This window comes from Phyllosticta capitalensis (genome assembly GCF_038381095.1).
Source record: "Phyllosticta capitalensis strain CBS 128856 chromosome Unknown BKA78scaffold_2, whole genome shotgun sequence".
Lineage (NCBI taxonomy): Eukaryota > Fungi > Ascomycota > Dothideomycetes > Botryosphaeriales > Phyllostictaceae > Phyllosticta > Phyllosticta capitalensis.
The window spans coordinates 919,928-942,961 of NW_027117440.1; the positions used below are offsets into that span (position 1 = coordinate 919,928).

A 23,034-nucleotide genomic window follows, 5' to 3' on the forward strand; every position below is an offset into this window, starting at 1 on the left:
GCTAATGACTCTTGCCAGGCGGAAAATAAAGCGCGGAGAAGCAGGTTTTCATGTTACTTGCTAGTTTCTAGTCGCATTCGTCCTGGAGCGCCGTGAGAAGGTACACGGTTTCGTCCTACGCCTCCCTCGGCAATGTCGCATGTCTTTTTCAACATCGTGGAGTCTGTCCGCTTGCCCGCCCCCCTCTCTACGTGACTGCCTTTCCATCCATCTGCACTGCTCCCAAAGTCCCCAAATCCCCAACCTCCATGATCAGGCAAGCACAATGGCCAAGCAAGCCAAGGTCAACCAAAACAAGGCCATGCGGCTGGTTGTCGCGACGGACGCAACGACCCGTCCCGATCCGAAATTAAACGCCGTTCCATGTTTCTCGCTTGCAGCGACTATGCATGCTTTCACGCCTGTGTAGACGCCTTACCGGGTGGCTGACGCGCTGCCGCTGCCGCGAGCGATGCGAGGGGAGATAGAGAAGGTAGGTAGGTTGGTGGCGAGTGGCTACGTCAGAGGTGGATGTTTGACGGGGTATCGAAGGGACAGACTTTTCGAATGTCTAGCCTCTTCGCTTCATTGCTCGACAGTGCGGCTGCATTGCCCACGCGTAAGTGTCCGTAAATCAGGGGCAAAATTGCTGGCGCGCTTCTATGTGCTCCGGACGGTAGTGGTATGGAGTATTCTAAGAGGCTACCCCTTGGGCGATGTACTTCTTCCAAATGACTATTCCGCAACCTGATGTTTGCCCTGTTGCTTGCGCTGCGGCTACCGCTACACCATTGCCCCCTCCCTCGTTGCCTTGTTCGATTGGACGAGTCGCTTGCGCGCCCTCTCCTTCGACGACACTGGCATCTATATGCGAGACAACGTCATGTCTGCTGGAGTAAATCAGCGTGGGCGTCAAAGGCGACGCGGCGGCCGGTAGCCAGGTCGTCGACAACTTCGAGCTCATTCCCAACCTCTTGTTGGCCATTCGCCCCTGGACCATGACCCACGAGCAGCTTTCGGACCAGGAGGAGATTGACAGCGAAAGTCTCGCGATGACCAAGACGAGGGTCTAGCAGGAACTTACGACCACCGGGACTGGGGTTGTGCCTGCCATAATTGCACATGAACGCGTTCTTTACCCCTTGGTCACCTGTGTAGCCGCGACAAGCGCCTGACGCGCGCACGCAACCACGTCCACCACCATCAGTCTCTCAACATCTGCCCTTGATTTTTCTACTCTGATTAGATTGCGCAGGTACTCCGAAGAAGCAGGTCCAATTCTACAATTCTTGACTTTCGACTTCATTTTAAACAGTGTAACACGAGGCTTAAATATGCAGAGTCAATCTACAACGGCTAAACCAACCACTGTGACTACTTATGTACCACCCGAATGGAAAGGTCCTCGCGAGTAGCATACCGACCCTTATCCATGCACAATTTGCACAGCCCATCCTCCGAAAGAAGGAAGTCTGGTCTGATCCGATCCCAATTTTCACATACCCCGACTGCACATAGTGTGGCAAGGAACGCGTCCATCAATCAATGCCGCACTTGAACCATCCCAACGACAAGGCAACAGCACTCTACGCCGCCGCCTCAGGCACGGCAGCAGCCTTTGCCTTCTTCTCGGCATCCTCCTTCTTCTTCTCCTTGTCCGCATCGGCCTTCGCCTCAGGCTCCTTCGGAGCGGCCGAGGCCGCAGTAGCAGCAGTCTCGGCCTTCGGCGCGTCCGCAATCGACGCCGCCTCGACGCCCTTGGCCAGCTGGGCCTCATGCTCAAGCACGAAGCGCTTGGTGATCTTGACCAGCAGAACGCCCTTGCTCTGCACGCCGTTGTGGTCGAAGACGTGGATAAGGCGGTAGCCCGGAGCGAGGCGGTCGAGGCGGAAGGCCGCCCAGGCGGCCAGGTCGTCGCGGCCGAATTCGTCGTCGAGGATTTTGAAGCTAAGAGAAGAGACGCGTTAGCAAATGCTTCTGCTTCGACGAGCGAGCGAGCAAAGCGTGATGATGGGGCGATGATGATGTCGGTGTCGAGCGCTGGGTCGAGTGGGTGGTTGGTCCTTGTGTGACGAGTGCATGTACTTGTATGTACATGTACATATGCAAGGCGACGGTTGAGGCACAAAGATGGGCCCAGGAAACACAAGATGTCGATGGTGCAATGGAGTGGCCGGTTTGCAGTCGTGCAGATTGACCACTCTGTCGGCGCCTTCCGGTCAACCTCAGGGGGAACAGCCGTGCCAGGTACGCAGCCGTGACGACCTGTAGTGTCTCTGGGTCACGTTGGGCGGGTTGGGCGTGCTCCCTCATGTGTGTCTGCTTATGCTGACATCCGCATTGCGACCACCGTTGCCATGGCCGTTCCTTTCCTGTTGTGTCTTGCCTGCGTGTGCGCCGGCCCGGTCCGCACGCGCATCAAGCGTCAAAGCCTGATGGTGAGGCAAGACTGCCCAGTGGGTAGACCGGTCAAGGCGGATCAGAGCAGATCGGGGCTGCATGACCGTAGGCAGAGCGGTGGTAGCGAATGCGGTGGCGGCCGTGGCACCGGCCAAAGCGGGAGCGCAGCAAGCGCGGGTGACACAGAAAGTATATTCACCCATGGTGGTGTGCGAGACGTAATCCTCGAGACTCCAGCAAGTGGACACTGCAGTTGGCAGAAACTCATACTTGCGCTGGCACCCATCGTCATATGCATGCAGGCGGCATTTTGAGTTTGGGATGACCATGGAAAACAAGGCTCTCCCGCGCTGCTGTGGTGCCTGGTGCACGAGAAGGGCGTGTGCAGCTCAACAGAAATTTTGTCGACTTGAAGGGGAAAGATGGGAAAGGTGTACTCTGGCAAAGAGCAGGAATTGACTTACCGGACAAAACTCAATTCTGGTGTCACACCCGGAACCTGCTCGAATTTGATAATCTCTCTTCCAAAATCAGGATCGGAGCCTCTCGACGTCTTGGTTCGCACTTTGTGTTCTCCCTCTTTGCTCTTGCCGCCTCCTGGGACCGGAGCTCCGTGGCGCTCTTCGGGCTTCTCGACGTGCAATTCGCACTTGATGTAAGGGTGGAAGCCTTTGTCTGTCTTTGCTTTTTCACTCTCGGGCCACGGAAGGTCTTGGCCACCAAAAACCTCGATGGTCAAATCCAAGGTACCGTAGTTAAGAGCTTGCAGGTGTCTTTCGGCAGGAGAGTCGCTGCGGTAGCCAGCAGGCTTGAGAACCCAGCCGCCAGTTGCGGCAAACATGCCCTCGTTCAGCATCATGCCCTCGTCCCATTTTTGCCAATTCAGGGCGACCACCTGAACTCCCTGGCGCCAGAAGAATGGGGGATCCAGGTTCGATGATGAGATCCTGGTGCCTTTCGGGTATGCTCTCATTAGGTATTTCTTGATGTTTCATTAGTTCCAAGCTAGGTGGACACTGAAGACGAATCGCTTACTTTGTTGTGAGAAAAGAGTTCGCTAGGGAAGCTCTCATGCGCTTCCATAAGACGACCCTCGGACAAGGAGAAAATGTGGGTGGGAATTTGAGCCTCTGTAATGACACCATTAGAGTTTCGCAAGCAATGCGTGGGTATTGACCTACCAGAGGAGCCGAAGCCGTTGAAATGGAAGCCTCGAGTGTACACTCCCAACTTGCTCAAAGCTTCGATGATCTTCGCCTTGGGCTTCTTCTTCTGCTCTGGCGGGGCCTCATCGGAAGAGGAGGAGTTGGTCTCAAGTTTTTCGAGCTCCTCTGTCTTGGCTTCGTTTTCTTGCGTCTCGGACTCAGCACCGCGCTTTGGAGGAGAGTACTTGACCTTGACAAGAATCTTGTTGAATAGTTCCGCTAGGGTCGGGAGGCGCAATTTCGTAGGATCCTCCCAGTCAGCGTCCGACGTGTGCTGAACAAGATAATCTTTCCAGGTCTCGATCATGATTTCGACCATCGATTCTTGCTGTTCTGGACAGGTGTGGACCTCGAGGCTGACGATGACCGGGAGTTTTCTGGTACAAGTGAGTGTCTGGACCCTGATGGAAATTGGATGGGAACCACTCACGAGCTCACAAAGGCATAGTCACGAATCGTCTCACAAACTGCTCGAAAAGGGATGTCGCTCGTCGCAGTGTAGCCATGATAGACACGGGGCTCCGGGCGGGTCGAGTTTGTCCGCTGAGGTTTCAAGCTCTCATCTTTTTCAACAGCAGGTGCTTCCTTCTTCTGAGCCGTCTCCTTGGCCGACTTGGACTTGACGCTCTTCTTCCTTCTGATCTTGGACATGAGCTTCGCTTTGATGCCGGTTTTTTCCTGTCCTTCGCCCTCATCTTCACTAGAGCTTGATTCGGAACTGGAATCCGAATGGCCATCCCAGACGTCTATTTCAACGCAGCGACAACCCCGGAGCAGGACCTTTGGGACGTCAGCATGTCAGCCAGAGGTTTTCGTGTGCCTTGTGGAACCCACGTTTTTGTACGCGTCGGTACTTGACTCAGAATAAAGTTGATTGCCGGTCAAGTAGGTGTTGTGGCTGGAGGAGATGAAGTAGTTGGAAATGGGATAGCTCAGATCCAGGGGTTCAGGGGGCGCCAAAGCGTTTGAGTGGTGAGTTTGGAAGTACTGTTGGAGATGGTCCGGCGAGATGTGGTCATCCTGGATGGGAATGGGATCCTGGGCATGTTGCTGGTGGGTCTTGAAGAAGTCGATCAATCCCTGTTTCTTGGACAGCTCAAAGTCCTTTTCCAGCTCTTTGAAGATGGACTTGACATGGGTTGCGAGCCCCGAATTCAGCTGGTCTACTTTCTGCGCATGCTCGATGGTATACGGCGCGGTGCCGCCTCCAGCTTGGGCCTCGGCGTTTCCGACGGTCGTCTCCTTTTTCTGGGCCGTCTCCTCAGCCGACGCCTGCGGCAGCGTGGTAGACAAGTCTGTGGCCATTCTTCACAGAGTCAAAGGAGAGAGAAGATGTATTGGAGTTGAGTTCCTTGTGGTGGTTGGGAACGGACAAGGGCAAGAGGCTCGGCGGATAAAGCAGGCAGGCGGGAGCTTGTTTGACGGCCAAACTTGGAAGCTACAAGAAGGGTTCGTGGTCAAGAGGGGCCTCACGTGTTTCGTGACATGTTTAAGGGCCTGAGAGGATGAAATTCATGACGAGTCAGAAGCATGGGCCTAGATGCGGGTACTTGAGGGTTTTGTTTGGCCCACGGTGGAGGGTGTTTCGTATCAGAAAGCTGGCTGTGGCCGCAGCTCAGCTTGGCCACCTCAGCACGCGTGTCTTGAAAGCTGCAGACAGGCAATGGCATCAGCGTCGAGGCTGTGGGGAGCAATGCGCAATCTTGATTGACAAACACCCAGGGCTGTCAGATTTACAGGAATAGAGCATGAGGTGCCCTGCTGAGGTGTTAGGTGACACCAGCCAAGAACAGGGACCTTTACGTCATCCCCCTTCCCCAGACTGCCCGAGCCGGAAACCTCCAAGGTAGCGCCGCGCCGAGCCTCTCCACAGACCATCACCAACACCACCACTGCTGTCGACCATGCCATACGAATCTGCCAGCCAAGCTGAACGCCGAGTCCGCGACTGGGGCTTCACCCACGTCTTCACCTGGACTGATGGACCGTACGTCTCCCCAAATGCAAAGACACCGCACACCTCGCTGACGGTTGCCTAGAAACGCCCATTACCCACCGCACAAACACAATGACCTCACCACCCACTTGATCCTCGACGGCGAGCTTACCATCACGTACCCAAACGACCCAAATCCAACAAAGGAGACATTTGGTCCTGGTGCACGTCTAGACGTCGACGCAAACCGTATTCATGAGGTCTGGATGGGCAGCGCCGGCTGTACATATGTCATTGGGGAGTGAAACTGCTGGCAAAATCTGTCGCTTCTGCTGGAAGGCTCTGCATATGCGCCAAGTCGCTGTTGTTGCTCTGAAGCTGGCCTTGATGAATGCCTTTGCTCCGCAAAAAGCCAAGCTGCGCTGCTGCTGTTCGACCGCCGACCACCTTTTCGTCTCTCGATGCCGTTCCAGGTGCGTTACAATTTCTCCACGATAGCCGTTTGATGGGAGGCGTCATGTTTCATGACCCGATGTCGACAACGTTCGGCAAGCTCATCTTGGATACCTTCGACCCAGCAGACAACCACTGCCGATACTCTTCCAATCCTTCGACCAGTCCTTTGGGTCGATGGAATAAGGTGCAACTCCGGATCAAATGAGCCTTGTCCCTGATTGGGTTGGTGGATCGGTCTGTTCGTCGCTTGTATTAGGTTTGACTGACAAGCCTCCCGTGTTTGACATGGCACCTGACAGCCCCTCCGACGTGGAGGCTGCAGGTGGACTTTGCGTGAGCAAGAAGTTGTCTTTGGAAGTTGATCCAACACAGCACGATAAGTGGGCAGGCAAATGATGCGAGGACAACTGCCGCAAGTCCCTTGGCGTGATGGGGTTTCGAGAAGCGCACCTTCGGCTTCAAGTGCCCTCCTTGGCAATGACTTGGGGTTATACCAAGCTTCAACGCAACGTGCGGTCCATGCGCTATCACATGCAGGGAATTGCGAATATAAGCTCCACTTGGCAGCAACGTTGAGCGCAGAACAAACGGCTATACATGGCGTTTTATAGCCAATCTGAATGGGCGAACAAGAGCTTTCAGGCCCGCGCCCAGCAGAATTTGAAACGAGCGGCCGCTGAATCGAAAGGCTGAATTTCGTCCAAGAAAAAGACGTTGAGATGCAATTCCAGAATACCAGCAAACTTGACGGGAAGCGAGTTCGAAAATCGGTCGAGAAATGGCAGCATGACAGCGCATTGCCGTGGTAACTGAGTGTTGCCGGCACGAAACCCGCATGCGTCAGAAAAGCATGAACCCCGACCGTTTAGGTTGTGGATGCATGCAAGCTTGCGGGAGTGCTCCGGACGATGTCCCTGGCGTCGACGAGGAAGCCCTGTCAGCATTGCGCGACCATGTCCCGCTTCATGCCGAATAGAAATCTGGATTCTGCTCTTTTGGGGCCAATTTTTGGATGATGCAGAGCGTGTAGTGTTGACAAGAGACAGCTGGAATGATACTGCAGCGGTCCTGCGGGTCTGGCGTTTGCTGTTCTTTTGGTTGTTCGTTGGTGGTCCCCGCCGATGATGTAGCTCACCAATGAACCCTGCAAGTGGCTCTGGCACGTCCGAAATTTGGCTCTCTCAACGTCGATCGAAAAAGGAGCAAAGGGGAGCCTGAGAGAGCCACGACGGAGCGTTGCGTCAAGTGGAGCGCACAGGAAATGAAGATGCGTCTTTGTGTGAAGGTGTTTCAGCCGCGGACCAGAAGAAAGACGTACTAAGAAAGAATACGCCCCAATACACGGCGTAACCTGACCAATCACACCCGCCACGACCCTCCATCGAATCAGCTGTCGAATTTACCGCAACAGGGTGGCCGTGTTTACTGTCGGCCTGTCAATCTTGCCTTCCTGACATTCCTCTCTCCTCTTCCCCTTCACCCCGACTCTGTGCGCTCTCTGATCCCACCGCACCTGCCCGCCAGCAACCTTAGATGTGTCGCCGACTCTTCCGTTGCCGCATTCTATACCCCCGACCCGGCCCGCGTCCGGTATGAACTCGAGGCTCTGGGATTCCTACGAAAACGATGCCCCTCGCACTCCTACTTCGCACAAAATGCCCTCCACGAATCACACCAACGGCCTCCACGAACCGTCCCCCTCGCCCTCTCCCCTGGGCGAACTCACCAATGGAGTAAACCAGAACAACAATGTCTCGCCTTTTGCCAACCCTTCCAAGCCCACCTCCAAAGTCATCGAGCGCCTGACAGCCCACAACGACCGTCTGATCCGAGACCTCAATGCCGAAAAGGCAAAGACCCAGGAGCTCACCGAGAATATACGCGCCCAGAAGAATGTCGTCGAGCAACTGCGCGAGGAGAACAACAGTCTCAGGGCTGCTGCCGAGGCGGCTGAACGCACCCGCAAGTCGCGAAAGGAGTTTGAAGAGTCGCTCCGGAACCAGCTGAAAGCCGAGGAGCAGAGGAGGAAACAGGCCGAAGCTCAGGCCACTGGCATGAGCTTGCAACTGGGACAAGCCAATTCGGATCACCAGCGAGAAATTGCAACTCTGAAAAAGGAGAACAATGACGAGTTGGCTCGAGTGAAGAGAGACAACGTTCGAGAGATTTCTCATTTGCAAGAAGACCTCACCGACGCCCGCGAGCAAATCCGACTCTTGACGGAGAAGAACCAATACCTCGATACCCAGCTCAAGTCGAACCACGGAATCTACAAGCAAGAGGTGGGCAAACAGAACAAGGTGCTTCGGGAGCTCAGGGACTACCGGAGTCGGGACGCCAAGAAGCTCGAGATGGTCGAAGCCACAAGTCAAGCCCACGATGTTATTGTTGGCCAGATGCGGCAGGAACTGGAAAGAAAAGACCATTTCGTGTCGGAGCTGAAGCACCTCTACGCCACGTCGAAGCTGGAATGGGAACAGTCGCTGAAGTCGTACAAGGACGAGATTGAGCAGGAACGGCAACAATTGACGGATGAGGCTGCACGCATGCGACAGAAGTTGTCGGAGCACGAAGCCATCGCCGACCGGGTCCTACCCGAGGCCGAGGAGACGATTGCGTTCCTTCGCTACGTTAAAAACCTCCACCTGGGCGAGACGGCGCATCACGCAAGAAAATGATCGGCGACCCAGTCCTACGGACTGACTATTCGGAACGCATCTTGGTTGACGTCTCGGGGAAGAATCCTTCGCGGCGACTGGGACTGCGGAGACCCCTGGATCTACCCGCGCGGCTCGCTTCCTGCTCCATCGCTCTACTAGACAAGCGGATTTGAACCTACTAGGTACCACGGCACTCGAACGTGGATGCGTTCTCCTTCCCGACTGCATGGCACCATTCAGATTTTCCTCGTCCTAAACCCAAAAAATTCGACAGACACGTACAACCACTAGGATGTCTTCGTCTTACCTCCCTCTCGGATCGCGTCACGTACGGCATTAATGAGACCCTGGTCCTCGAGGGCGCAGGAGTTTATGGCGTTTCTTTCAAGAGGCGAACCGGACTGGCGCACTCCTTTTTCTTTGTTCAGATTCTCTTTCTTTAGTTCTCGCACAATGGTTCTTTTTCATCTTAATGGCGCCCTCGTTGGAGCGGTAAAGCATGTCGTTTCCGTGGCGCATCGCGTTCGCGTCTTCTGGTTTCGCGACCGGGAGACAATGTTTCATTCTCCATGTTTTGATTCTTGGGTTGAATCGTCCTTGCTGATCTGGCAGGGCGAGACGGCGTAGTGATACCCTTACGAAGAGGGTGCGCGAGGGACGGTGGAAGAGCTGACGGGTTCACCGGAATCCTGGTGAGTGATTGAGGAAATGTGATCTACGGATCAATGGATATACTGTGCACTTGAACACCCGCAGCCTTTGTAGGCCTCTTTTTGTATCATAGTCTCGTCGGGCTTGTTGGGGTGGATGCTGCTTCTGGATTGCTTCGTCTGGATACACGGTGGTGAAGAGAGAGGATTGGGTCGAGGACAACTTAGATGAGTAGCCTCACTCTGTTGTTCTAAACATGTCTATGCAAAAGTGTTCATCTCAACAACTTCGTGAAATCGGACTGCGAACTATCGAGCCGTCGGACTGACTATACGTCGCGCTATACCTCTTTGGGTATGGGTGTGATGGTCCAACCTTCATTGGCCAGGCTCCTTGGTGGGCAATAAGCATGTCTGGGTTGGTACAAAGTGATACCAGTCCACTAAGAGTCAATCAATCTTCCTATCTGATCCAAAGCAATTGTAATGTACCACGTTACTTGGCCTTGACCTTCTGCCGCTCCACGGCATAATCATGTTGAATTAGGTACCTAGCCCATTTGGGCAAGGTCGCAACGCACCTTGAAATTATTACGCGTGACTGCGCGTCGAGTCCAACCCCACATTTCCATTAAACGCGTGCACCTCCGCCTCCTGCTCCGCTCAACCAAACCTCTTCCATTCCCTTCAAACAAGAAGCCAACATGGCAACCGAAATTTTGAAAGCTGTAAAGAAACAGTCGCCAATCGAAGGCAATGGTCTTTTTGCCAAGGAAGTCATCCCTGCAGGCAAGCTCATCTTTTCCCTGCCACGTCCATTGCTTGCTGCGGTGGACCGCACCAAATTGTCCCATTATTGCGCCAATTGCTTCACACTCGCTGGGGATGGATCGACCGGATCGCAATCACTTCAACTGAAATCATGTGCCGGATGCAGGCACGTATGGTACTGTGGCAAGGTAATGAGTTCACAAAGACCCAAAGATTAATTCGCTAAGTAAAAGTAGAGTTGCCAAGCAGCCTCATGGAAACGAGAGCACAAATGCCAGTGCGGTCCCATGAAGGCCATCCCGCTGGGCCAGAATCTTCCGCATGCTGCACGAACCGTTGTCCAAGCGCTGTGCATGAGAAAGGCCGGCAAGATTTCAGACGAGGAGTGGAATGCTTTCCATACGCTGCCGTCCCATGAAGACAGCCTGAGACAGCAGCCGGATTGGGAAACACATGCCATCATGGCCCTGGGTGCGCTCCATTACTCTGGCACTGATGATGTCTTTGACACTGATGAAGCCATCGGAGTCTACTGTCGGGTAATTATCTTGGAGGATGGCGAACAATAGGCGAGCTAACCTCGAGCAGGTCATTGCCAACAGCCTCACTCTCACCAATCCAGGGCTGATTCCAATTGGCATCTGCCTTGATCCTTTTGCTTGCAGCGCGAACCATTCGTGCGACCCAAATACGTTCGTCGTTTTTGACGGGCCCCAGATTTTCTTCCGCGCTCTCAAGCCTATCGCCAAAGACGAGGAAATATTGGTGTCCTACATCGACGAGGCGAACCCATTCCAGTATCGCCAGAAAGAGCTTCTGGAGCGATACCACTTTGTCTGCAATTGCAGCAAATGTCAAAAAGGGAATGATGCCGCTGACGAGCGACTTCCTATACCTACCCCAGAGCAAGAGCAAGTCATGTCAAAGATTGCGGCCAATCTACCCAAGCCAGCACATTCCACGTCTCCTCTTGGCCTTAACCTTGCCGCGATTGAGGCCCACGCCTTCGAAGTAGCTGAGAAAGAAGCTGGTACCCCCGAGGCTGACCCCAGACATGCCACCGAAGGCGTAGTTCCCGCGCTGCAAATGCTCAACTCCACAGGCATCTGGCCATCGCATCGCCAACCCTTCCCGGCCCTCGCCGAGGAATTCATCCGCCGCGAATCGCTTTTCGGCCCCAATCGCGGCAACGGATACGAGTACGTACCTAAAAGCTGGCTCTTTCAAATGCACCGCTACGCCCTCATTGATTCCAAGCTTTACCCTCCACATCATCCGGTGCATCCGATGCACATCTGGAGCCTCATCCTGCCGACCATGCATATCGTCAAACCGGACGAATTTTCAGCGCGTCAGGAAATCCAAGATGCAGTTGGCGCAGAATTAATCAAACGCCTTGAGCCAATGCACTTCTTGGTGGACTTGATCAATGAGATGGAGACTTCGGTCAAGATGAGCCATGGAGCAGACAGCACGTACGGACAGCAGATTCTGCAGAGGGCAATGTTCACCCGGTCGACCTTTGAGGGTTGGATGAAGGACATGGCCTGGTACAAGAAGTATGACGAGGCGGGGTTGAAGAAAAGGAAGAAGGCTGCAGAGGATATCGCGAGGGAGGTTGAGAAAAAGAGGGGTGCTTGGTGGGATGAAATGATGAAGAAAGGTCGCGTCTAAGGTCGGCAAAGAATCGCACTTGAACTGATGGCGATGAGAAATGGACGCGCTCCATGGGTAAATCTTCCCTCATTTGGGTACGATTGCCAGTCTGAGGGAGTAAAGTTTATACGAAAGAAAAGGGGGAACCGAAGAAGTAAAATGGTGCCAGAAGGTATCACGAGTTATGACTTTGCGAACGAACGAAACAACAGCTGCTAAGGACAACCCTTTAGACTACGTAATGCGATTCCTTTTTCGCATATTGATTTGTTTCTTTCTCTCGAAAGCAGTGCCTACGCAGCGCCGCCGCCATTCAGATCATGCGTATTCCTGAAATGACTCCACTCACTAGGTACAAAAGAAGAACGACGCCTCGCTTGCTTGTCACCAACCAACTGTCCTAACCTAGAAGTCTTTGCTCACAATTCAACGCCCCATTATCTACGTCTGCATCACTTGCATGAGTGGGTGCGCACTTTCGAAAAACTCCGCTGTTTCCGAAGAGTAAACCTCCCCGTATCAGCAGGTCTTTGGTGCATGCTGCTTTTCATCGTTGTAGGAAATCGTGACCTCGTCACCATTTCTATCAGACGCTGCATCTCAGCATGATTTATGTTGACGCTCTCTCCATTAACTCTTCACCACGCTCGCTTCAGCCTGACGCCCTTTTGCCTCGCTAGCGCTGCGCGGAACGCAAGGAACAAGTAATCGGAAGTTGTCTTGCGCGTCCATGGGAGTCCAGAAGTGAAAGGATTGCTGCCTTTTTGTCACCGAAGACGCTTCTGAAGAATGCGAAAGACAGAAGACAAGAGGGAGGCAGAGCTTTTATACCACGTCAGGGCAGCTCGAATTGGCGCCACCGCTGCCACGTGCGCATTGCGCATGGTTTTGACTGCACGCTTTGCTTCTTTCGCAGAGGTGTCGTGCGCGTAATCGAGAATATCACGCGGCGTGGCAACGAAGCGGTCCTGACACACAACCCGAGTGCTCCGCGGCTATAAAAGGGACACAACCTCTCGCTGTCCGCTGCATACCAACCACACAGACGCTGTACTTTGCCAATCCGCTTGGGTACTACGGTTTCGGCAATTACAACGTCCACTACTTGTGCTCTCGCCTTGTCTTTTCTGGTAGCCTCCTCTTAGAGTCGGCTTGGTCGCTCCCATCGGCACCGGCAAAGTTTCATAGCGTTCGCCGCCATCACATATCAACGAGCGGCACCATTTCAGGGAACGTGGAGTCGCCCTGGCCCAGCTTCCGAGAGGAACCAAAGTTTGACAGAGGCGTGGACGGGGGACACACAGTGAAAGTCTCAGGATCACACCCATTCCCAACCAGTGATCAGGTCATATGAGCGAATAATGTGCTGTGAAGCTGTCCTTGTAAGTGTGCTCAAAAAAGAGGGTTGCACTGGGCTTTTATACCACACGCTGAGCGTACAGAACTTCAGGCATGACTTTCATGGTCCCACTGTCCATGCGAGAGAGCCTCAGGGGGTCAGCTGACAAGATTCCATTCTTACAGCGTACTGAATAAATATCGCGGCTGCAGTGCCTTGGCTTTCTGGAAGACTTTTCAGCGGAGTGGTTCCAAAATTGGGGGGGAGCGCTCCCTGTTCTCAGGAACTACTGGTTTGGTGGAGCAACAAGGCTTCAAACCTAAGACTTATTCGTACTGACATTCGACACAGAAAGGCTCGTCTAGGTTTCCTATTGCGTGGTAATGAATTTCAGCATTTTTCACTGGTGAAGAGCAGCGTCTTTTTCTCAGGAGTCTTGCTCTCATGGCTTTTGAGTCTGGAGCAGCCGCTGGCGTAAGAAGTACAGCGTTCTGGATGAACAGGAAACCAGTGAATTCTCCGATCAAAGCCCAGGAATAAAGCGACGTTGTTGTAAGAGTTGGCAAATACGGGGAGGCAGCGGAAAGGGCGGCTTAAATATAGCTGATGTTCACCTGCGAAGACGGCTTGACTTAATCGCGATGCCCATTTCTTACTACCGCGATCCCAAATCCGAGTCACGTTGTCACGGGCGCTAGCGGATAGTTGTCAGGAGAGTAGCACATTCAAGCATCAAGTATAATATGGACTGTAGATGGATTGGTGCAGGAATCCATCTAAACACCCCCGGCAAGGTTGCGCAAGACTCACCAAGCCGGAGGAGGCGAGGACGGGGAACTGGAACGTGTCGTCGCGGTGGTCGTCGCGGTGGTCGTCGCGGTGGTCGTCGCGGTGGTCGTCGCGGTGGTCGTCGCGGTGGTCGTCGCAGTGGTCGTTGCCCTGGTTGTTGTGCGGGTCATCGCGCTGGTTTATTGCTCATTTTTGCTATCGCTGTTGTTGTCGCGCTGGTTGTTGTCGCGCTGGTTGCTGTCGTGCTAGTTGTTGGGGTAAGAGGGGAGAGGGTGTCCCAAGTGCTCACCACTCACGTGCTAACTTCCCTTTGCTGACTAAATCCAAACTTCAAACTTTGATTGATTCCTATTTGGGTTTAGCGCGTGCCATCAATCTGCTTTTCGGCGGACCCCCCTCACCAAAAAGCCCCCCTTCGCAGCACCTAATTCCCCTTCCTCCGGCTTGCCGGGGGAAAAAGCTACAAACACCTTCTGACAGACCGAGGATCCAGAGCTTTGCTCCACAGAACAAAATCTGCGGCAGAGAAACCGCATTTTCAAGTACAAGATGTTGAAGGACTTCTGGGGATTCCGTTTTTCGCAATTACCGAACCAACAAACTCAAGTCGTGGCTTTCCCCTATTCCGGTATCATCATCTGCAATGTGATGATGGTGGACGTCACCACATTTTCATAGTCACAACAGGCGCCGCAAGCCAACACATTTTTCCCTTGCAGTATTAGGGGGGAGAAGAAGCGAACAGGACCGCCCCACCAAGTGGGGTAGTCCTGCAGACCTCGAAATCTACCAATGGATCTCTTCAATGGCGACATTGTTTGACTGCGGATGTCTCCTGAACTGCTGGGGGCTTTTGTAGTGCCGACTGTGCTCACACTCTGCCGGATTCGGGGTTCGCCAGGTCTGCTGATCAACTCAAAGCGAGCCCCTGACTTGGCAGAGGCGACGTCGCTCGGGGTTCCCATCGAGTATCGGCTGCCTCATTCTGTCTATACCTTGGGGTGACCCCTTCCATCAATCACTTGCAACTTGCACTTCATGTTGGTTTTTCGGCTCTTTGTGGCTGAGCGTTTCTCGCTCCATTTGGTGCCCGTTGAACCTCTGACAACGATTTTGAAACTCGTATTCCGACTGTGGGAAGTGGACATCAAGGTAATATCAAGGACTGCGGCGCTGTCGTACAATCTTATCCATTCCCGTCAAGTTGTGGTGCATAATCAATCTGCCTTCGACCGATCTTCAATCAATGCACAGGAAATATTCAAGTCCAAAGGCAGAAGAACCAACCCCACGAGGGAAACAGTACGTCCTTGGTCTCTCCAAGTCGCAAGGGTGGCATTATTCTGGTGAGATTGTTGCGGTTGTCAACTAACAGTCGAGTCAGGACATCTTGAGGTATTTGGACACCTACATAGCCAATTTGTGATGAAAAACACTTTCAGTGATTCCGGAACATCAACGCGCTCTGTTTGTGAATTCTTTTCCTTGATTACTCCTCGCATCTTTGCTCGGGTGATCGATGGCGCTGGGAAAGGAGTTCCAGGACCTCTCATTGTACTCTGGGCTGTTTTTCTTCTTTGAATTCTGAATCTGAGCCTATAGAAGACAGAACTGAGTAAAAACCGAAGTGTGTCCGGCTGGTGGTGTAAGATTTCGAGAAAGCCAAGAAGACTGACAGTGAGCTCAGAATTGACTTGACCTCTATTAAGACTGATCACCACTTAAATCCAGAGGTTGCGAGAGATTTAAGAAGTAGAGGCCGATTCGAAAGATATGAAGGCTGCAAGTTGGCGGCGTGAGCGCGCAAAGAATCAAGCGTGGTATCAGCGACATGACATGCCTGCACTTTGTCGCCCTTGGTCAATTATTTCTCAGCCATGTCTGGAAATCATCCAGCCTCTCCAAAGGTAAGGTGACTGTTCCTGTTGTAGCTACACAGACGAGCGGAAGAAAGAGGTCTGAGCGCGCCCGCCAATGCGGCCAGCACAATAGGTGACGAAAGAAATTCAACTAAGGCTCAGTTTCAAGTCATCACACACTCAGATGTAAGCGCTCGGAGACTCCTTGTGACTATCCATGAGGAGAAGAATTCTCTCCATGTCCAATGCATCAAGCGCTTGAAGACTCCACATCTCTACATGTTCTGACTTGGCAATAGAAATTCTCGGAATCAGCAATCTCTTTCGTCACCCACTGTGGTGGTGCCTCATAGGATCAGTCATCCATGACATCATTTGAAATAGTCGTGGCAGTAGCATTGAGGTAGGCAGGCGCAACCCCACAAGAGTGCGCTCCTCCCCTCCACACTAGAACAACAACCACAACTTGTCGACCTCAACCGTTAAACCTCAACTTCACCACGCACAGCCATTCGCCTTTCCTCCACAGCTTTACGTGGTACCTGAATTTCGAGTATCCCTCATTGTACCATGTTTCCCGAAAGCTGCATTGCGCTCTCGGAGGTCCAATGCCGCCATCGAATGGTGAGTGACTCCCGTCTGTAGTACCGCGAAAGGTTCAGAGCTGACGCTGTATTTTTTAGGTGTCAAGCCGTCCGCAGTGAAGAACGCCACAAGTCCGCCACCCATCCCTCAGCGCCGAGACTTGCCGCCATCCGAGACAGTCGAAGAAGGCGTCCACTTAAACCCGGAATCCTCAGACACGGACTCGGAGTCAGAGTACGACTGGAACGAGGATACATCCGAATAGCCTGATTTCAAGCTCGAGATCGCGGAAGAAGAAGAATCCGTCGTCAGCGTGGACGACTCGGCCATAGACTTGAGTGCGGATTCCCCAACTATTGAGAACGGCCCAAATGAAGCACAGGAGCTGGACTGGCGCGAAGGAACGCTGGTCGACCTGGATGGCAACCTCCGCACATCGTATCTGCTCACGAGAAGCAAGAAGAGGCAGGCAGCCATTTTCGCAGATTTGGGAACCATTGAGACCCTGCAAGCTAGGTTCCCCAATGTGACCGACGCCCAGCTTGCCGCAAACATCTCTGCATTCCAATCCATATGGAAAGAAACTATCGATGCCGTCACTGCTCTCTGTGAGCTTTACAGGGAAACGGGTGTCCGGGCCGGAGTGGCCTCGTTCTTTACTGCTATGCAGCTCCAAGCACATATGGAGACGTTCGTGAAGCAAACTCTTGGCTGGATACCATTGGACGTACAGTTCATCATAGGATCCCCAGGATGGAAAGTCCAGAACTTGAAAAAAGCCAATCCGACGAGCACCACGTCGGCGGGTGTGTACGTCGATCTCCTTCAGGCTAAGAACGAGACAAAGGCGTACACTGGCTCAACGAAGTGCTTTGCGAGCCGTTGGGGCTTGTACGAAGACGTCGTTAGGAATCGTAAGGCGTACTCAAAAACATCTGAACACGAAAAGGCGCTGGCGACCGGCAAGTTCAGGGGCGACAAGGCTGGAATTGAAAGGAAAACCGAAAAGATCAACGCGACGAGCACCAGATCTGCAAGTGTTTACGTGGACATCCTTAAATCAAAGGCAACAGTGAATTCACTCAAAAAGCACAGGTTGCAAACAGATGACGTCTTGATGAGCATCTCTTGAAGCGACGGGATCTTGGTGCGGCGGTGGGAAAGCATCGAGTTTAGCCAATGGGTATCTTCATTATCGCACAATGTTGAGCTTCATCAGACGTAGAATTTCGGTGGTGATCTTCGGTCGTAGTTAAAGATATACATGAGGGTAGTGTGCTGAAGGAAGGAAGATTTGGGACAAGTCTAAGTCTTGTTCAAAGTGGTACTCAATACGTCCAGTTGAGGATGATGGTGGCGAAGAGGGGCATACACCTGACTTTCAACCCATGGCCACTTTCCAGCACTCGTGACCGACTAACCTTCTTTATGGGAGCGAGGGAACCATTGTTCCGATTCCACTGGCGGACAGGCGTATAAATACTGCAGCTCTCTCCACTCCATCCTGACAACTCCATGACCGTCGAGTTTTCTACTGCAGAAATAAGTCCGCGGAGAGAGAGGCACTCTGGCTTTGGTTTGTGGGCTTCCATTCTCGAAGGCCTGTTTATGACTTTGGCTCGTTGCTTGCTCTTTCGTTGTCTTTCAGCCATGGCTCCTCGGACAGTATTCCCCTGGTTATTTGTCACCACCAGGTAATGTGGTCCATCATTGCAAAGCCCTGATACGCGAGTCCATCAAGACCCTCTGATGCTGGCGGAAGAAGAACTGAAGGACACAGGCAAAGCAGGCACCCATCATTTAGCCAGAAGGAGCAGTCCGTCTTTCTGGTCCGGCAGAAGCGTTCGTTCGCGTCTGCATGTTTGCAGCTCAGGTACAGCCAACGTCAACACTCTTTTATAAGTAGCCAGAAGAAAGATGGATAGTCGCCACGAGTGACAAGTCACGCGTCCTGCCCACAATGTCAGCGCACATGATGGCGTCCAGGCAGCGCTGGCTTTGGAAGCCAAATCTGAATGAAGGATCCCGTTTTAGCCCTGGACGCAGCGCAAAGAGCCGTAGGAGGACATACCGCAGGACTAACAGTTTCTTAAGCAGATGGTCGGCGGCATCTTCCTATTTGGTCAGCGAACCCAGTATAACCATATACGCCGCTATACGCCGCTACAATAAACTTCGCCGCGATAATGACCTACGCCGCTACAATCCAAAGAGCTCTGATATCTACCTATTCAAGGCCCAACAAAGCGCATCTCTCAATTGCATGACTCCACCCTTCCCCCACTTTTCAGGCCCAGATCAATCGAGACTCGGAGCCAGAAATAATCGGGCCCGGTAGAAAGCCTTGCGCGCTGATTAAACAGATGCAAAGAAAAAAGTAATCGCAAAGCAAAAGAAGCGCGCGCAGTGCAGACCTGGTGCCAAAGGAACAACAAGCAGATGATGCTCAGTCAAAGCTAGATCCATTCGTTCTAAAAAGTACAGAGATGAAAATCTCGATAAAGATGAATGCAAGTACGATTGGGTATTATAACTTGATTAAGCAATTACTTTTTTTCTTCTTCATTGTCCGGCGTCGTCTCAGTCGCTCGAGATTTCGAAACTGACGCTGACTTCGATTTGCTTGGCCGAATTCGATAATCTGTCGTCGTCGACCCAGCCCACTTCCTTGTCGCCGCAGCACGCCACGTACAGCTTGGTCTTGTCCACGCGTTCGTCCAAAAACAGCGCCGACGGGCTGTTGAGGTCCTGCGCGATCTCGGTCACGGTGCCCTTGTTGTCGCTGTCCACGTTGACCTTCCAGATTTGCCCTGACATGTAGCCGGCCGTGTACGCAACAGAGCCGTCTGCGCTGGCCGACAGGCCGTCGCTGTTGTAGAGCTCGGTCGCCACGGTCTGTACAGGTCCAGCAGCGTTGCCGGCGTCGTCGACGGGCACGCGACACACCAGGCCCTTGCTCGTATTTGTCCACCAGATGTGGTTGTCTGATCTTGTGAGGGTGTTGATGCCGAAAAACTCGTCCGGGTTGGCCTTTGCCATGGTTTCGGGGTCGGCGAGGAAAACGGCGATCTCGCCGGTGCACGTGTCGAGCTTCCAGATGGAGCTCTTTTCCGAATCGGCAAGCAGCAGTGCGTTTGGCGACTGCGGTGCGCCCGCGGTTATGTCGATGACCAGGCCGGCGTCGGGCAATTCTGCGATTTTGGTAACGACGGGCGGGTCATCATCCCCGCGCAGCGTCACTCGCCACACAACCCACGATTTTGAGTCAATGGAGACGGTCTTGATGTCGAAGCGGCCGGCGATGACGGCGTATTCTTCCTCGCCAGGTTTTGAGCTGAGAGTGCAGAGGTTGGTCAGGCCTTCGGCGTCGGGAAAGGTGTGCAGCAGCTTCGGCTCGGCGCTTTGGTCTTTGGGGTCGAATGTGTAGAGGCCGGGCAGGTCGAGTCGGGCAGCAAGAATTTGGCCATTTGGTCGGGAGACGATTCCCTCGCACCAGGAGTCGTCGGGCAGCTGGGTAACGGGGGTTACTTCGGCGGTGGTGTGTTCGTCTGCCATGGCTTTGAAGTGATGAGGTTGGTTGAGGAGATGGAGGCCCGGAGAACAGCGGCGCAAGGCTCGATATTTACTGATGAATGATTTCCCCTGAGGTGAAACGACGGTGAGGCGCTCAACGTGGGCCGGGAAGCCCCATTCGTACTAGAGATTGTCCGTTTGATGGGCTCTGCGAGTCGTGGATGAGCAGGGCTGCTGGCCAGTGCGGGCGACAAACAATCTTGGCCGGCGATGCGTCGTACTCTGTGCCGCGCGGATTTGAATCGGGGAAAAGAGCAGCATTGGGCATGATGGGCATTGGAGAGGGCGATGATGATTGTCGAGGCGCGGCGCAGTGGGCGTGGAGGAGTGGGAGCGGGACGAGGCGAGTAAGCGATTGCGAGTCGTTGGAGTTTACGCATCGGGAGGGCCTACGGGGACAACGACTCGGACCGCAGCCGCGAGGCGAGACGGCTCCATCACTTCCGGCCGTTGTCGACTGATGGCGGCCCGTGCCGCAGTTCGCCAAGGTCTTCGCCGCGCTGCTCTTAGTTTTACCCTCACGATTCATTCTTCTATAAACCCACTCTTCTCATATTCAACTGAACCCCCACATCCCGCTGCTCCCCCAGCCTCCCATTCGTACGTCCTACTGGGCCTCGGCACCTTTTTGCAAGATACGCAATCCACGCCGCACACACGCCGTACACACGCCGTACACCATGTTTCAGGTCCACTCTTCTCGCATAATGTACCGACAAAACTCTCCGTAGACTATCCAAGGGGAGGGTCGACGTGAACCCCCTTCCCCTGAGACTCACCACCCCCTGGCTGGCCCCCTGATATCCTGAGAAAGTATCAATTGATCTAGCAAGCTCAGCTTCCAGCGCCCTGAAGCAATCGTTTCTGAGGCCGTGTCTACCATCCCATCTATACGTACCCCTCCTAACCCAGCTTGGCAACCGTCTCGCCATCCTTCTCCTTCTTCTCCTCTGGGGCCGGTCCGCCAGTCGTCGGGAGACCCAATGCGACTTTGTACGACTGCATCGCTGTCAGTGATATTCATCATCCGTGTCAATTCATAGAGACTCACGTCGTAAATGAGCCACTGGACTGTACAGAAGTTAGCCATCTTCTCCAACACATGCATGCGCTCAGGGGTAACTCACGTCCAGTCAGCGTGCCAATCATGAAAATGCGGACGACAAGGCCGTTCCACAGTCCTCCAAATCCAATGTCCTTGTAGATGCGCGCCGTCGCTGCTCCAAAAGCCTCGCCGTCCTTGCGGGTCGCGTTGAGTTTCGAGACCATGACGTCGGCTGGATGGCTGACAATGGCACACGCGATACCAGCGAGGTAACCCGCGACGAACGAGACTGCCGTTTGGGCACCCTTGCCATATTCGCTCTTCTGTCCAGGCAAGCGGTCGTAGATCATTTCAACAATGGTCTCGAAAGAAGCAAACTTCATCATCGTGTAGGGAATCTGGAACAAGTTAAGGGCATGCGCCAGCATTGGAAGAGTATGAGAAAAGATCTGATCCTTACCTGGCGACCCCAAAGCGGGTAGAGGCCCTTGAAGAGTCTAAAATTTGTCATCAGCACCACTTCTTCATGATTCCCGTGAGACTCACCCAGCAGTGCCTTCCTTGGCCGTGACGGTAGAAATGCCACCAAACGTCGACTTCGCAAAGGGAGGTATCGTAGTCTGCATGCGGACCTTGACGGCTTCAAACGGGCACAGGGCGATGTCTGCAAAGAACTCGGCCGACGCAGACGCAGTCAGGTACAGCAGCGTCTTGTACTGCTTGGCATTCTCCGGGCCCGCCAGATCCGAGTAGAACTTCTTGAAGTACTCGTATCCGCCGTACTTGAAAGCGCCTTGGGCCGAGTAGCCCCAGAGAGTCGGTCCCCAGCCCGTGTAGATACCGCGGAAACCTTCGGCGCGCATGATCTTTCCCCAACCATCAAAGTTGCCCTTGTACATGTTCTTATCAACCTGAAGTCTGCACTTTATCAGGTCAAGCGGCGTGACTGCGGTGTGGGTGAGGCCCTTCGCGGATTAGAAGTCGAGGTATTGATCAATCAGTGGTGACTCACGCAAGCCAAAAGACCACCAGTGGTACAAGCCGCATAAAACTTGGGCGAGTACATTTCAATCTTGCCAGTGGCCTGCTGCGCTTTGGCGCTGGCCTGCTGGAGCTCCTTGACGGCGGCATTGCTCAGCTTGTTCGCCTTGTCTTTGGCATCATCAACAGCACTCCAAGTGCCGTAGAGCTCCTGGCGAGCTTGGTATCGAGACCTCGGGGCCTGGGCAGAATCCGAGGACTGATTGCTCATTGAGGGCGCGGACGCAAAGGCATCGCGCAAGGCTCCAAAGTTGGGCAAAGGAACCGCCATCTTGTCGCTTTCACCTGTGACAGAGTTAGCCTCCGCGGAGCTCAGTCGCGACGTAAACAATGTCACGAGACGGCGGAACCACTTACGAATGCTGCCTACAGCTTCAGTCTTTTCCGAGAGATTCAAAACAAAGCCTGGAGTGGCGGAAGGAAAGGTGTCACAGGAGTGAGAGAAAGGAAGCGGGCGGAACTTGGGCGCGTGGGCTTTGGGGGCGGCCCCCTTCGTCAAACCTGCAACGTCATTCCTTAGCTCCGCTATCCCCGGATCCCGGTATCCTGGCCCCTCAGCTATCTGGGGTTGCACGCTGCTAAAAGCCGGTTCCCGGTTTGAGCTGCGAGAAAAAGTCTTCAAGAAGCGCTTTCAATTGCAATTGGCGCATAGGAGCTTCGGATTGGTCTGGAAAATGAAGACAACAAGGAGAAGAGACCTTTTGCCTCACTTCGCTGGGGACAAGATGGGAAGAGTCCGCGGTGAAGTGGCAGCGGAAACAAAGAATTTCTCGCACCCATGACTCGAGCCTGAACAATTGTGGTAATCCGCCTTTAGGATTGATAGACTAGAACAAAAATCTACCCAATTCCAGAGTTGAAGGATTCTCCTCGCGCATCATCTCACTCACCCTCTATTCGAGCCGTAATTTTTGAGACTGATGGTTCATTACCTATCCGTAAATGCGCATCGCCAAATCGAAACCATTTGCGCCGTCGCCCCTGAGATGAGTAGTAGTCCTTGACCAAGTCCCGCATCACCAATCCAAAACAACGCACCTCTCGTACTCTTCCTCGCTCAGACCTTGCGAGTAGACCCTTTGACAGTGGT

General features: G+C 53.5%; 8 protein-coding genes across 8 annotated transcripts; 4 read left to right on the forward strand and 4 right to left on the reverse strand.

The window, feature by feature from the left end:
* Window positions 1-1,565: 1,565 nt before the first annotated feature.
* Window positions 1,566-1,916, reverse strand: BKA78DRAFT_247341 (uncharacterized protein; the record flags this gene model as incomplete). The annotated part of the gene is made up of 1 exon (XM_066884294.1): window positions 1,566-1,916. A coding segment is annotated over one exon (351 nt), but the record flags the coding sequence as incomplete, so codon positions are not given.
* An 842-nt stretch (window positions 1,917-2,758) lies between these two features.
* BKA78DRAFT_73054 (PLC-like phosphodiesterase) lies at window positions 2,759-4,989 on the reverse strand. The gene is made up of 5 exons (XM_066893664.1): window positions 4,419-4,989; window positions 4,015-4,364; window positions 3,561-3,961; window positions 3,415-3,509; window positions 2,759-3,361 (listed from the first exon to the last, which is right to left on the reverse strand). Exons 1-5 carry the CDS (start codon window positions 4,887-4,889, stop codon window positions 2,840-2,842), a joined length of 1,839 nt encoding a protein of 612 aa, XP_066747551.1. The 5' UTR covers window positions 4,890-4,989; the 3' UTR covers window positions 2,759-2,839.
* Window positions 4,990-5,488: 499 nt separating this feature from the next.
* BKA78DRAFT_246150 (uncharacterized protein) lies at window positions 5,489-5,825 on the forward strand (the record flags this gene model as incomplete). Its single annotated transcript, XM_066884186.1, has 2 exons — window positions 5,489-5,571; window positions 5,624-5,825. 2 exons carry the CDS (start codon window positions 5,489-5,491, stop codon window positions 5,823-5,825), a joined length of 285 nt encoding a protein of 94 aa, XP_066747552.1.
* Window positions 5,826-7,244: 1,419 nt separating this feature from the next.
* BKA78DRAFT_73080 (uncharacterized protein) lies at window positions 7,245-8,815 on the forward strand. Its single transcript, XM_066893665.1, has one exon. It carries the CDS (start codon window positions 7,569-7,571, stop codon window positions 8,652-8,654), a length of 1,086 nt encoding a protein of 361 aa, XP_066747553.1. The 5' UTR covers window positions 7,245-7,568; the 3' UTR covers window positions 8,655-8,815.
* A 1,175-nt stretch (window positions 8,816-9,990) lies between these two features.
* BKA78DRAFT_245701 (uncharacterized protein) lies at window positions 9,991-10,918 on the forward strand (the record flags this gene model as incomplete). The annotated part of the gene is made up of 3 exons (XM_066884148.1): window positions 9,991-10,245; window positions 10,294-10,596; window positions 10,646-10,918. Coding segments are annotated over 3 exons (831 nt in total), but the record flags the coding sequence as incomplete, so codon positions are not given.
* Window positions 10,919-16,308: 5,390 nt separating this feature from the next.
* Window positions 16,309-17,417, forward strand: BKA78DRAFT_376955 (uncharacterized protein; the record flags this gene model as incomplete). The annotated part of the gene is made up of 3 exons (XM_066892854.1): window positions 16,309-16,324; window positions 16,384-16,519; window positions 16,598-17,417. 3 exons carry the CDS (start codon window positions 16,309-16,311, stop codon window positions 17,415-17,417), a joined length of 972 nt encoding a protein of 323 aa, XP_066747555.1.
* Window positions 17,418-19,150: 1,733 nt separating this feature from the next.
* BKA78DRAFT_228255 (uncharacterized protein) lies at window positions 19,151-19,825 on the reverse strand (the record flags this gene model as incomplete). The annotated part of the gene is made up of 1 exon (XM_066883725.1): window positions 19,151-19,825. A coding segment is annotated over one exon (675 nt), but the record flags the coding sequence as incomplete, so codon positions are not given.
* Window positions 19,826-20,222: 397 nt separating this feature from the next.
* Window positions 20,223-22,370, reverse strand: BKA78DRAFT_305239 (mitochondrial carrier domain-containing protein). Its single transcript, XM_066887685.1, has 6 exons — window positions 22,302-22,370; window positions 21,916-22,229; window positions 21,450-21,868; window positions 21,364-21,400; window positions 20,986-21,301; window positions 20,223-20,929 (listed from the first exon to the last, which is right to left on the reverse strand). Exons 2-6 carry the CDS (start codon window positions 22,213-22,215, stop codon window positions 20,634-20,636), a joined length of 1,368 nt encoding a protein of 455 aa, XP_066747557.1. The 5' UTR covers window positions 22,216-22,229; window positions 22,302-22,370; the 3' UTR covers window positions 20,223-20,633.
* Window positions 22,371-23,034: the final 664 nt, after the last annotated feature.

What these genes read in the sequence shown, in the direction of transcription:
- BKA78DRAFT_73054 (XM_066893664.1), bottom strand. Translation starts at nt 4,889, where the DNA reads ATGGCCACAGACTTGTCTACCACGCTGCCGCAGGCGTCGGCTGAGGAG. An exon ending in GACTATGCCTTTGTGAGCTC is followed by an intron (nt 3,962 to 4,014) that starts GTGAGTGGTTCC and finishes CACTTGTACCAG; the next exon opens with AAAACTCCCGGTCATCGTCA. An exon ending in AACTCTTTTCTCACAACAAA is followed by an intron (nt 3,362 to 3,414) that starts GTAAGCGATTCG and finishes TGAAACATCAAG; the next exon opens with AAATACCTAATGAGAGCATA.
- BKA78DRAFT_73080 (XM_066893665.1), top strand. Translation starts at nt 7,569, where the DNA reads ATGAACTCGAGGCTCTGGGATTCCTACGAAAACGATGCCCCTCGCACT.
- BKA78DRAFT_305239 (XM_066887685.1), bottom strand. Translation starts at nt 22,215, where the DNA reads ATGGCGGTTCCTTTGCCCAACTTTGGAGCCTTGCGCGATGCCTTTGCG. An exon ending in CTGGTGGTCTTTTGGCTTGC is followed by an intron (nt 21,869 to 21,915) that starts GTGAGTCACCAC and finishes TAATCCGCGAAG; the next exon opens with GGCCTCACCCACACCGCAGT. An exon ending in GATTGGCACGCTGACTGGAC is followed by an intron (nt 20,930 to 20,985) that starts GTGAGTTACCCC and finishes ACTTCTGTACAG; the next exon opens with TCCAGTGGCTCATTTACGAC.